Below are 14,102 nucleotides of genomic sequence, written 5' to 3'. Positions count from 1 at the left end.
AGCTGGGAGTCATCCTAGGTTCTTTTTATGCATTTCATGAGGTCCATTTCTTAAATACCTTCTCAGTTCTTCTGTACCTCCTTCCCCTTTGCCACTGCTGCGATTCAGACTTTCATTATTTCTCTTATTGGAATTTGGAAACATCTCAACATTTGGGTGTTTTGCCTTTATTTTTATCCAGATCATTTTCTTCTTCTACTCTGTTGCAGTGTTGTATATTAAATGAGACTCTGACCAAAAAGTCCAATGAAATTGAAGTCTCATAGGGGGAGGTATAGGTGAAGATCATTATTTCTTATTAACTCTGCCAACTACTGTAATATGTGGCTAAGCTTGAGAACCAGTGCTGGACTAGAGGAATTTCAAATGTTAGCTGGATATAGAAGGTCTCTGTGACCTTGGACATCTTATGCCTCTTCTGCTTCTGCATTTATAGTAAATAACCCTAAACTTCTTGTGCTCCCTCTTCTTTTCACGCTGTTGGACCGTTATTTGGTCTTATCAACTGGTCTCTGGGGATTTGCCCATCAGAGATGTTCTGGAAAGCACTGTCCCTATGAACCACATTATTTTTTTACCATCTTGGGGTAGATGTTGAGTCGACCCATGAGAACCCCAAAATGATTTGGGTCTCATGTGCTTCTCTGTGTTCCTTCTTCTCCTTCTCCTCCTCACATCTAACTGCAAGTCCTTGGAATCTCTTCCAGTCAGACTGGCAGCATCGCAGAGCTTTTTGAAATGCCAGGTATTCACAGTCTAAAACCTACTTCCACATTCTTCCCCGGAGGAAGTCTGCCCTGACACGGCGCTGCTCCAGCCTTCCCACGTCACGCTACCCACGATGCGAACAGGGAGTTGAGTCAGGTAGATGTGCTGCATATAGAGGACTTTTGGTATCCCGATTTGATCCTCACTGCACCCCATGAAGTAGACAGGGAGCTGTTCTCCACTTTACACATGTGAGGATGAAGGTTCTTTTTTACTCTTATCAACCTGCCCTATAGGTGTACACCTAAGTCTTCACACATTATGTGTTGATAGGGTCCACAATGCACACCTCAAGTCCTATAAACTGATTGAATTACAGTTGGCTACTTGTTACTAAAGGAGCCTGTGACTAGCTTGTGTTTTTAGGAGCTTGGGGGTAAATCCGTAATTTGAGCAAGCTTGATTTCCTAATATTCACTCACTGTTGTTTAGAAGCCACGTTGGAATTTTCCAGGCCTTGATCCCCACATCTGATCCTCATCTTTTGGTCTGTTTGATGCTTGGCACCTCTATGAAGAGAAGGGAAGGGAGAAGTAGGGATAACTGTACAATTCGTTTTAGATGTTAGTTTTTGAGGCCTGAACTATGAGCCCCTTGAATTCTTCAGTCAAGTCTTGAAGAACTGAACACAGAGTGTTAGTTAGGTCTAGTGGAGCACTAACAGCAGTTCCTGTCAGGGAAGAAGGAAACAGACTCAAGGAAGTGCCCTTATACGTTAGCTACTGAGTCAGGCCATCGTGTTCCCTACTTCCTGTCTCTGATCTAGTGCAGCTCTCTGCATTATTTGGTCTTTTTAAAAGCAAGGGTTATGGGCTTGTTTCTGAGATAATGGCTCTCATTGAAAAGATCTTGCTCTTTTTGAATTTAAAAATTAGAAGACATTATAAACAGCAAATGACTGTACTTGAATTCTGTCACTTTTGGACAAAGTCCTGCAGCTTGAGCAGGTCCATGAGAACAAGGGTGTTCCATTTTGTCTGGGAGGAGAAAAAGATAATTTCATTTAAAATTAAATCTGTTGAGATGCATGTTGCTGGTATCCAATCAAGCTCTGAATTGGAGTTCAATTAGAGCTTTGATAAAAGAAAGAGGAAAGGAAACTGGGAGGAATGCTGTACCATTCATGAAGGGCCTGCATGTTTTTAGTTTCCAAGTAAATGGAATAATGGGACCATGCATTTTCCATCCAAGCATTTTCCACCCTGAAAATAATTCCCTTCCTGGCTTCTCTATGAATAATGCATTATTTCTGAAACCCAAGAGGCATTCCTTTGATATTCCTTTATGTTTAGCTTTCTGAGTGATTTTCAAGCAAGGAAATTTAAGGACTTGGAATGAATGCTTTATTAACATTTTTACTTGAAGTTCAAATAGCTCCTTGCTATTATCTTCTGATACTTGAAATATTTTTTTTCTCTCTAAGGAAAGTCTAAGGTATTGTATTTATTAGAAAATGAAGCACCTTGGACAGTCTTCAAAGTGAACAGCAGTTTAAAACCAATACACATTTGTGTTTTAGAACAAAGAGCTTCACGGGGGTACTTTTCTCCTTTCTTTATTTTCATTTCCCTGCTGAAAAAATTCAAGAAAGAAAGCTCACATTCAAAATTGGTCTGTTGGGAGACTAAATCTCATTTGCTTACATCTGTGAAGCTCTTTCCTTGAGACTAGACCAAATCCATGAGCCTGCCTCTGCCTAGACCAGGACCATTTAAATCTAAAGATTCAAATGTTCTGTGATCACCCCATTCCCTGTCTGCTCATTACAGAGCCTGATTGTATATATGGGGTGAGATATAATGGGCTATGAGGGTGTGTGGGAACAAACATTGCCTGCTTGTAACACGGAATAATGATATGTCCACCTGGTCCACTCTTTCAGGCAGGATGCTAAGTATATGGTGTGTTCATGGCCTGGGGCTGGCCAAATTCAGTCCTGCCTTATTGATGGAAACATCTTATTGGAAAGTTATCCCTCTGCCTAAGGTTTTGTTCCTTAGGGCCCTGGTCACACAAGAATGAGCCCTTCTAGCAAAGCATGTAGTATGATCATAAATCACATATACCCTTTTGGCATGCATCGTCTCTGTCCCCTCACCCCTGCGTACATGTGGTCTTTGTCTCCTCATGCCATGTAAACAGTTCCCTCCCTGTCCAAGATAGTAGTGCTCCACCTTGTCTAGCCAGCTACTCCTGGACTCCTGTACCCAAGTCCCAATGAACTCCCATGTCTTACATGCTCTTTCTGAGTCTTTCCTTTGGTCCCATCACAGCTCCTCTAGCTGGACTGCGATTGGGCCTGTGATCACACACGGTGCCCACGGGTTCTGTTGGTTCATGTGCTATTAGCCGAAGACCCCAGCAGATCTTGGGGTGGCACCTTGGTAGATTTTAATGCTATTTCTCAACCACTGTTTTCCCTAGGAGCCAAATGAGTGATTTCAGGAACCAAATAAGCTGGAATAAAATATAATCTATATTTCCATTCTTTTTGCAGTTATAGTAAAATCTTACTGATTCAGAATAGTTGGGGAAGAAAGAGAACAAAGTTGATCTGAATTAGTAAAACATCTGTAGCCTAACATCTGGTTTAAAGGGTTTAGTTTTATTAATTTCAAGAAGTGGGAGTAGAACACAGTATTTTCTGGAGTGTGGACCTTGGAACTGGCCTAAGGGCAGAAATCTGGGGTTTTGTCTCCTGTCTGCCATGTTCCATGACCATGACCTTCAGCAAGTTATTTATCTTTGCTGGTTCTCAGTTTCTTCATCTGTATGATAGGGTACTCATTTCTATCTCATATGGCTATTGTGCAGATTAAATGAGTTAAAATCTGTAAAGCAAAGAGAAAAGTACCAGTTAATGTTGAGTAAAAATAAAAGTAAACACATATCATTAGAAATTGCTATTTCCAGACAGACCCATGTTACTGAGCAGATAGTAAACAACGTCATTGTTGTTACTGGTAAGATATATTGGGTGATCATTTTCTTATCACTCTTTTACTTCTTACAGTAAATCAATGAGGTAAATACAGTCACTTCTATTTTTCACATGGGAAAACTGAGGTAAGAAAGTAAGTGCCCAAGTTCACTTGGCTATTTATTAAAAAGCAAAGTTAGTGTTGGAGCCTAGTCAACATGAATCCAGAAACTGCACCTTACCTAAAAAGGACATTGTCACAGAGCTTATCTTTTACTTGAAAAAAAAATTATGCTGGTAAAAACCATGTCTTTATACACTTTGACGTGTGTATCCTGAATGCAGTTTTTCATGTCTCGATTACTTAGCAAGCTCTGTGTTTTCCTCAAAGTAATTATCATCAGTACTCAGTTTTAGTAGGGTCTGAATTTGTGGCCTTTTATTAAGTCAATCAACATTTTTTTCAGATTATTTCAGAAAATGAACATTTTATTTCGGATGATGACCTGGTATCTTCGAATCTTAGTATTTTGATTTTGAACCTGAATCATGTCACTTTTTACGGTCACCTGTTTCATACTTCCTTTTTTTTTTGTCCTCATAGGTGCCTTTATCATCTGCTGGACCCCTGGATTGGTCTTGTTACTTCTTGATGTGTGCTGTCCACAGTGTGACGTTCTGGCTTACGAGAAGTTTTTCCTTCTGCTTGCCGAGTTCAACTCTGCCATGAACCCCATCATCTACTCCTACCGGGACAAGGAGATGAGTGCCACCTTCAGACAGATCCTCTGCTGCCAGCGCACTGAGAACACCAGTGGCCCCACGGAAGGCTCAGACCGCTCAGCTTCCTCGCTCAACCACACCATCTTGGCTGGAGTTCACAGCAATGACCACTCTGTGGTTTAGAAAGGAAACTAAGATGAGAAGCCAGCCGTCATTGATTGAGGGATGAGCAGACACCCCCTACCTAAATGCCAGGGCCAGGTGGGGTGTGAGAAGAGGAAAAATAAACTTTTGTACTCAAACACTAACCCATGGCAGTATTCGTTCCTAGACCCACAAGACTTGATATATATTGAGAATTAGCTTATGTGACAACCTTCATCCTAATCCCCATTCCTTTTGAAAGTACAAAGTGGAGATCTTGCAATGGAATTCGTAAACAGACTCTGGAGTGTCCATTTAGGCTACACTAACTAGACTTCAGAAGATGTGTGGTTTGGTGCAAGTCAGAATAAATTCTGACTAATTGAATCCACAAGTTCATTTACATACAGGCTTCCCTTTTTTACTTTTAAAGGATACATTTCATTTAATAAACATGTTTATGCCTATCAGCATGCTTGTGATGGTTAAGACTATAGACTGTTTTTAAACTACCGTAACTCCCATTTTTTTCCTTATGTAGGAAAACTGTAAATTAGAATTATTTTAGGAAGCATACATATAATGTATGTATGCAGTAGGCCTTACTTAAAAAAGATAAAAAGGTGTTAATTTTAAATCTTCTAAGAAATAGAACCCAGATGTCAAAGCCAGTATTTGTTTAGGTTATGAAACAACCAATCCCCTCATCACAATATTACCTTTTTATTAAAGTGTTGTAATACATATAAAACAAACAGGGTATAAGTTTATTTCCAAAAGAATATATACACTTAAAAAGTCATAGAAGATGAAGCACAGAAATATTGTTCCCACATATTTATAAATGTATAACAACAAGTACATTCTAATTATCAGTACATCAGAGGAATTTTTAACAGCCTGTATTTTCCTGTATTATAAAATAATACATAGTCACTGTAGAAAACTTGAGAACACAGTACATAAAAGAGAAAAAATACTGATAATATCACAACCCAGAAATAACCATCATTAACACCTTTATCCCCTGTGTATACCTCTATGTATGATATACCTTTTGATATAATTGGGATCATACTGTAAACACTTTTATAACCATTTTTTCCCCCACTGCAGTATTGCCACATTTTCCTTTGGCATTACAAATTTTACAAAAACATCATTTTAATGACTGTATAATATTCCATTTAATGGGCACAACTCTAATTTAACCATTCCCATATTGTTGACTACTTACATTATTTCTAATTTTCACTACTATAAATAATGTGAAAATTTGTGTACATAAAACTTTGTCCATATAATTGATTATTTACTTAGGACTTATTCCCATGAAGGATTTTTTTTAAAATGTGAAATGTCTTTTTATGTTCTCTTATAAAAAGGATTTCCTGCTTTGCACCACATGGGTGGCAACTGTGAGGAAAGACAGTTAAATTACCTTGTTACAAAGGAAATGCAGCAGTTACTTTAGTTGAGAGTGACTTTTTTTTACCTAGAAAGTCAACTGTTACAAATTCGAGGATGCCCTAATTAATATCTCTAGCAATTCCAAATTTTCTTTGAGGGGCCTGTTATCCAGCTCTTGGTAGCCACAGCTGTAGTGTAGAGTTGAAGAAAATGCAAAGACTCAAACATGACAAGGGAATCAAGGATCTTCTTATTAAATAACTGGGAACCTTTCTGTACTAATGGGTTGAGTGTGTCAGTATGTGACTGGATACTGTGCATTCTGTAGGAATCACCCCCAACAAGCTGCCCCTCTATTAGGCGATAACCTGTTTAATGCATTGTCCAGGTGAACTAGCAATCGCACCAGTTTGTTATAAGCAGTAAGTCATGGTCATGAAGCAGTTGTGGGAAAGTCAGGAGTGTGTTTAAGAGAAAGATGTCCAGAAGAATTGTCTAGGAAGGAGGCAGCTAGGGCATGGTCAGCCTTTAAGAAGAGGGCAGACCTGCAAAGTGCCCACAGTGTAAACAATGTGGGGAACCAGTTAGCAGAAAGGTGTTTGCACACAATTTATACAAAATACAGAACATTTTGTCTTGGAAGTAAAAGAAATGGACTTGAACTTTTCCTCATGTGCATATATTCTGAAGGAGATGTGGACTATTTGAAATTAAGAGCATACTAATTGGGCTGTAATAAATCGTTCTCAATCAGTGTTTGGTACCGTGTGGTTCTGGTCAGTGCTGCTTCTCTTGTTCAGGAACTTCCGGTTTGTATCGCGTGGTGCATTCCTTCTGCAACCTGCTTGATTTCCCTGCCCCAAGGGCTTCTGAACTCTGAGGTGAAGCCACCATGTATTTCCTCAGGTCAGAACTCCTTTTTTTCCAGTTCAGTATTAAGTCTTTCTAGTGTCCAAGAATGGTGGTTTATGTTGCATGAAAGTGGAAACATCTTGGGACAATACCTTACTTCAATGGTATAGCTGTTAGAGTTTCTTTGGGAAGAATTCTGATTTTATAAAAACTTTATGACAACTTTATAAAAAACCCTCACTAGGAGTTTACAAAGTGACTGTGATCTTCATGCTGATTGATTTAATAACTAATAAAAGTGACAGGTCCCTTCCAATTATATGCTGATTCTATTCTTTTCAGTATATTGCTAATATGTTGGGGAAAGATAACACAATGTTTGTTCAAGTGGATATGTCATTGAGTATTTGAAAGAGAATTCCAAACCTTTCAGTTTAGGTGGATGTAAGATTGTAGAAATTAAATGTCGTAGAACTCTTCTTCACACATTAGCCACCTCTTAGTATTCCCTTTTTATAAATTAGTGAAGCCCTAATTTCCTAGACTCAGAATGTCAGCTGATATCATACAGTTACTATTATTACCAGGCTTCCAGTTAACTGTTGCTTTAGATTCCATCATTCATCTTCCTTCTAATGTAGTCCATTAGTCTCTTAACTTTTGCAGTGTAATTTTCTGATACTGTTTCTAGCTCTTCTTCTTAAACCCAGTGTATGGTTTCTACTAGATGAAAACTGTAGAAACACGTCATGAGGCAGGTGTGGGAAACGTAGGTTATTTCTAATTTTCACTATTATAAATAATGTAAAAATTTTATGTACACAAAACTTTGTCCATGTAATTGATCATTAACTTAGGACTCATTCCCATGTTGAGACCTTTTGAAAAAAAAATATTATTTTTTTAACAGCAAGTGAGCTTTCCCTGATTCCAAACCCTCAGAAGGATTGGGGTTGTTTTGTGTGTTGGGCTGGGCCTGGATTTAGGCACCATCTGACCAAGAATATGTGTAACTAAGAGCCAAAATGGGTCATCCATCTTCCAAAGTGGGGTCTGTTTATTCTGTAACATTCCCCTGTACCTTGTACAGTCTATATATAAAATTCTCTAATTCTTCCCTTGAATTTATAATGCTCATATTCACAGAGTATTTACTAATGATCTGTTTAATGATGTGGCATGTATAGACCATTTTAAAACCTAAACCAGAGGTTGGCAAACTAAGACCCATTGGCCAAATCTCTATGACTTGTTTGCTAAGGATGGGTTTTACATTTTTAAATGACTGGGGTGGGGAGAAGGGGGGAGAATTGGAATATTTTGCGACTCATGGAAACTATATGAAATTCAAATTTCAGTGTCCATAAGTAAAGCTTTATTGGAACACAGCCACACTCAGTTACTGTATTGTTTCTGGCTGTTTTTGTACTACAGTAGCAGGACTGAATATTTGCAACAGACACTGTATCTCAAAGCCCAACATATTCACTATCTGCCCCTTACAGAAGAGGTGTGCCAACCCCTGATTTAGAGAATTCTGTTTTCAATCATGCTATCCTCATTGGACCATGTTCATTGGAAGAGGAAAGAGAAATTGGGTACACCATGATCTCTTGAGCTCTAGACTCCAGGAAAAAATATCAGTTGCATTTTTTATACCACACATAATTTTTATTTTGAAATAATCTCAAACTGGGAGAAAAGTTTGCCAAATTTACAGGACATTTTTCCTGAACCATTTGTATGTTGTCAACATGACACCCCACCGTCCTTGAATACTGTGTAATTCCTACAGACAAAGATAGTCCCTTTCATAAACTCAATACACCCATCAAAATCAGGAAATTAACACTGATACATAAACTATTATTTAATTCAAAGCCCCATACCAGTTTCACTGATCTTTCCAATAATGTCCCTTACAGCAAAATAAATTAAGGATCACTGGTTGTATTTAGTTATCAAATCTCTTGAATCTTCAGTGGTGAACAGTGCCTTGGTCTTTTCTTGACCTTCATGATCTTGTCATTTACAGGTCACAGGCCAGTCGTGTTGTAGAATTTGGCTTTGTCCGATATTTATGATTAGATTCATATTATTTATCTTTAAATAGCATAGAAGTGCTACTGTGGTTCTCACTGTATCACATAGCACATGGCATTGATCTGTTCTATTACTGGGTGATGTTGATTTTGACAACTTGATTAATGTTTCTCCACTATGAAGAAAATTACTCTTTTTTGCTTCCTCCTTGGCAATAAGCATTTTGTAGGAAATAATTCTGTTCCTCATCAAATTTTAGCACCTAGTCTTAACACCCACTGATATTTCTTGAATGAATTAATCATTACTCTGCTGGTTGCCAAATGATGAATTTCTAATTCTCTTTTCTCTTCAAAAAGTTTGTTAGCTTCCTACTGTGGGAAAAAGTTCTGTCCTCTCCCATTAATTTATTTGTTTATTTATACCAGTATGGGTTCATGGATCCAGATTTTATTCAGTTAGTTGTAACATTGCAATCATTTTTAAATTACAGTTTCTTTTTGAGATAATTGTAAACTCATATGCAGTTGTAAGAAATAATATGGAGATCTCTATGCCCCTTACCCAGTTTCCCCCAGGGGTGATATCTTGCAAAACCATGGTGTAACGTCACAACCAGGATATTGACATTGATACAGGAGGCAAGGTATAGAGCAGTTTTATTACAATGATCCCTCTGTTATACTGTTAATAGCCAAACTCATCTCCCTTACCACCATCCTGACCCCTAGCAACCACTACTAGTCTGTTCTCCATTTCTTCAGTTACATTTTAACAATTTTTTTCATACTAAAACTCCTAAAACTTCTTTATAACTGGTTTCAAGGTATGGGGCTGACATTTCTCTAGGGGTTGTGTGTGTGTGTGTGTGTGTGTGTGTGTGTAGTCTAGAGAGAGATTTCTGTGATTCTAAAAGCTACACAAACTTAATAAATGCTCCAAGGAATACAGAAATTAGTAAAGTAGAAAGTAAAAATCTCTCCTGTAAGGTGGAAGCTAGACCACAGATATCTGCTGTATAAATTACTTGATAAACATGGACATTTACAAAGTGATTTTACATTTTTCTGTTGTTGAATTTTCAGTGTCTTCCCTTTGGCAGCAAAGGAGCCAGAATTCGTCTTGTTTTGTATTAAAATGGTAATTGGTTTTCATCTTACCTCTTGCATCGTTCAGGAGAGGAATCTTATTTTACATTGTATGCTTCACCTCACATAACACAGTGCTAAACAGTATTTTAAACTTGCTTGGTTAAATGAAGTAAAATGTGTGAGCCACAATAAAGGCATTCTTGACCAAGAAATGCTCCATGGTTCTACAACCCTGATGAAGTTTTTCTTCACGTTAGAATATTGCAGTTAAAATTAGGTAGGAATAATGAAAAACCAAGATCAAGGCCTTTGATATAATGTTTTGTCAATATTAGTTTGTGTTTTCTGAGTATGTCTTCTTTAACTTATTTTGGCATGCTTTGGAAAGATTTTTTATTACTGTAGGTTGAATTTGTGGTGTGATGTACAGCTTCCAGAAGACATTAATGTAATTTGTATTTTGATCTTTGCAATGACCCTATTGAAACTGTGTCAGAAAAAATTGGGGGCCTAATATTTGTTGCAGAATTATTTGAATCTAATTACATAGTCTTTATATTGTAATCCATAACTCCTCATGTATTTATCTTGACTACCTAAACAAATTATGATTTTAATCCCTTAAAGAACTTAGCACATGCAGTAGAATTAATAGAAGATAACATGACATCAGGAACAGGTGTATGAATTGTTCTCTGGGTGCTCATGTTACAGGTATGCCTACATCTCAAGCTAGATTATAAATTCTTTGAGAATGAGATAATCTTGTACTCTTGCTTCCGTTTTATGATCCAGATGACTGGGACAAAACTAAAAATATGGTGCCATTCACTTAATGGTTCCTGATTGAGAACTAGAAAACCATAACTCAGTGTGATAATTGTTATCACTATCTCATTATTTATTGATTCACAAGTACCTTTTAAGAGCCTTCTATAAACGAGGCCCAAGTGGTAACTGCTGTGAATGATATTATGCAAATTCTTAAATGGAGCTTAGAATTTGGTAGCAGTGATGGGAGAAAATGGGGAGAAATGAATCAGTTAAGATTACAAATTGTATTGAGTTACAAGGGAAACTATGGCATGACATAGAAATTAAAGGAAATAAAAGGACTAAAGAAGGTGAGGAGAGGAACTACCTTTCAAAGGGTAGTTTAGGGAGGTTCTGTCTTTGGATAGGAACTGCCTTTTCAAAACCTGCACCGTGGGCCTGAACTGCACAAATGTGTGGTTCCATCAAGCTCTTGAGCTTGCACCCACTCTGGTAACCAATACATCAAACAACCATTTGAAAAAATGGCCATACATCTAGCATAGGTAGGTAGGAGTTCCCAGCAAGATGTGTAAATACTTGGTGAGAGAATGCATGTCATTTGGAGAGAAGAGCAAGTATAGCTTGTGAGGTAGAGGCTTAATAGGCAGGCTGGCATGATGTCTTAAGTGATTTTGAATCATTTTATTCTGAAAATTGTGGAGAGTGGGTTAAGGATTTAAGTAAAGGAGTGGCGCAGTCTGGTTTCCATTTCAGAATAAAAGTAAAGGGAGCCCGGAGGTAAAGAACAAGATTAGAGGCTGTCACATTAATGATGAAAGATAAAGTAATGGAGGTGCAGAGAAAGAGAAGAATGGATCTGAGAGGGGTGTGGGACCTGGTGACTGTGGGGGTAAGGTCATAACCCTATGATGTTGGCCACTGGATGAATGGGAATGTGATATGGTGAGATAACACAGAATGAGGAGCAAGTTTACAGGGAAAAGACTATGAGTAAAGTTTCAGGTATCTATGAGCCATCCAAGGAGAATGAGACACTAGGGAATGGGCTATGTGATACATGAAGCTCAGGATACATCTCTGGACTGAAGATCCAGATTTTGGAGTTTGATTTCTCTTACGACATCCTGCCACATTTCTCAAGACAGGAAGCCTGGAGACTTTGATCTGTTTGAATAGAAAGAAAAGGAAGGAAATGGAGAAATAAAAAAGCAGAACTTAATATCTGAAAATGTTTTCCAGAAATATGTAGAGATGTCTCTTTTTAACAAAATGAGGTTAACCATATTTAACATTTGTTGTTGTTTTTTTAATTTGGTAATATAGCCAAGGTTGGTACATGCATATCTACCTCACTGTGTAATTGAGGTAGAGATTTTTAGAGATCATCTATATCTTATTTCCCCTTCCTTCCTGGGATTTTGGAAACTACAATTCTGTTAGTCGACTCCATGTAACTAGTTATGGCCAGTGGATATGACAAGTGTGATTTCTAGGCTGAGGAAATAAAAAGTCCCTGGGCTGCTCTCCAGAACTTATTTTTCCTGAAAGCCGAGCACAGAAATGTGAACATTGAGGAGAGCAAAGAACCCATCAGCCTGGGACCTTTAGTGCAGAGTAAAATCCCTGCCAACTAACCATTCCAAACTGAATGTATAGCATGACCAAGAAATAAACATTTTCTGTGTTTATGGCATGGTTTTATGGTTCATTTGTTACTAAAATAAAACTTAGGTTATGTTGACTAATAAGTAGCATTAAATTTTGATGAATATTAAGGTTCTTTCTACTTTTTTTTCTGGATATAGGAAATGCACATTAAAAATGATGACTTTAGTAAAGAATACCAAAACACATTCCAAAAATAATTGTTCCAGTTTCTAATCACAAAGTGTCTGAGAACATTATACCTTCACCAGTACTGATGCTATCAGTCTTTGAAGTTTCTTTAGCTGCAGGAGAGTCTGAATGAAAAAAATCCCAAACTACTTGGAGATAAAGCACTTCTAAATAACATATGGGCAAAGAAAGTTTAGGATAAATTTTATTTTGAACTAAATAAGAATGAATATAGAACTTATCAGAATTTTTGGGATGCAGTGAAAGCAGTGCTTTGAGGGAAAATTATAGTAATGAATGTTTATATTAGAAAAAATATAAAATCAATCATCTAAACTTCTACCTTAGTAAACTAGAAAAAGAAAACATGAAAGAAGAAAAACAATAAAATGGAGCAGAAGCCAATGAAATTGAAAAGAAAAAATACAGAAAAATCAATGAAACTAAAACCTGGTTTCTTTGAAAAGATCAATAAAATCAATAAACTGACTAAGGAAAAAAAAGGACATGATATCAGAAATGAAAGAGATGTCATCACTATAGATCCTTCTATGGACATTAAAAGGATAATAAAGGAACACGATGATCAGCTCTATGTTCACTAATTTGAAATGTGAGATGAAACAGACCAGTTCCCTCGTTGTGCCAAACACAAGAAGAAATCTGAATAGGTCTATATCTGTTAAGGAAATTGAATCAGTAATCAACCTTTCAAAACAGCATCAGGCCCAGATTGGTTCACTGGGGAATTCTATGGAAGGCTTGTTAAACATTTAAAAAAGAATTAATCCATCTCACCAACAGGCAAGAAATCATGCTATCGTATTAATAGTTGCAGAAAAAGCATTCGATAAAATTTAACATCCATTCATGATGTTACTAAGTAACTCTCAGTAAACTAGGAATAGAGAAGAACTCCTTTTGATAAAGAGGAAGAACTTGATAATTCTACAAAAAAGCTACAACTAGCATCATATTTAATGGCAAGAAACTCAAAGCTTTCCAATGAAGATCATGTACAAGGCAAGGATCACCATTCCTTTGCAACAACATACTGGAAGTTCTAGCTAGTATACTAAGACAAGAAAAGGAAATGAAAGGTACATAGGTTAGGAAAGAAGAAATGAATCTTTGTTTGCAGATGGCACAATTGTCAATGTAGAAAATCTGAAAAATTAAAAACTGAAATAACTAATAGCAAGGTTGTAAAATACAATATTCATACATAAAAGTCAACTCATTTCCTATATATCAGCAGTGAACAAGTGGAATTTGAAATTAAAAGCACAATACTCTTTACATTAACACCAAAGAAAATTAAGTACTAAGGTATAAATCTAACAAAACATGTGCAAGATCTTTATGACAAAAAACAATACTGATGAAAGAAATAAAGAAGGAAATAGAAAGCTATTCCACGTTTGTATATAGTAAAAACTCTGTGTTAAGATGTCAGTTTTTCCAAGATTTATAGACAAAATGCAAACCTAACCAAAATCCCACCAAGTTACTTTGTAGATATTGACAGACTGATCTAA

The 14,102-nt window shown here is 37.0% G+C and overlaps 1 protein-coding gene across 9 annotated transcripts in view; it reads left to right on the top strand.

The window, feature by feature from the left end:
* LPAR1 (lysophosphatidic acid receptor 1) overlaps positions 1–12,421 on the top strand; it is a 128,153-nt gene extending 115,732 nt beyond the window's left edge. For all 9 annotated transcript variants that reach the window (XM_036903362.2, XM_036903360.2, XM_036903358.2 and 6 more), the window contains one exon: positions 4,293–12,421. In XM_036903362.2, the coding sequence (XP_036759257.1) occupies positions 4,293–4,594 (302 nt within the window). In that variant the 3' untranslated portion in view covers positions 4,595–12,421. The remainder of the gene's footprint in view (positions 1–4,292) is intronic.
* The last annotated feature ends 1,681 nt before the right edge of the window (positions 12,422–14,102 follow it).

The sequence above is a fragment of the Manis pentadactyla genome, chromosome 3, assembly GCF_030020395.1.
Source record: "Manis pentadactyla isolate mManPen7 chromosome 3, mManPen7.hap1, whole genome shotgun sequence".
Lineage (NCBI taxonomy): Eukaryota > Metazoa > Chordata > Mammalia > Pholidota > Manidae > Manis > Manis pentadactyla.
Note: the sequence above shows the minus strand (reverse complement) of the source record. Positions and strands in the feature narration are given on the sequence as shown.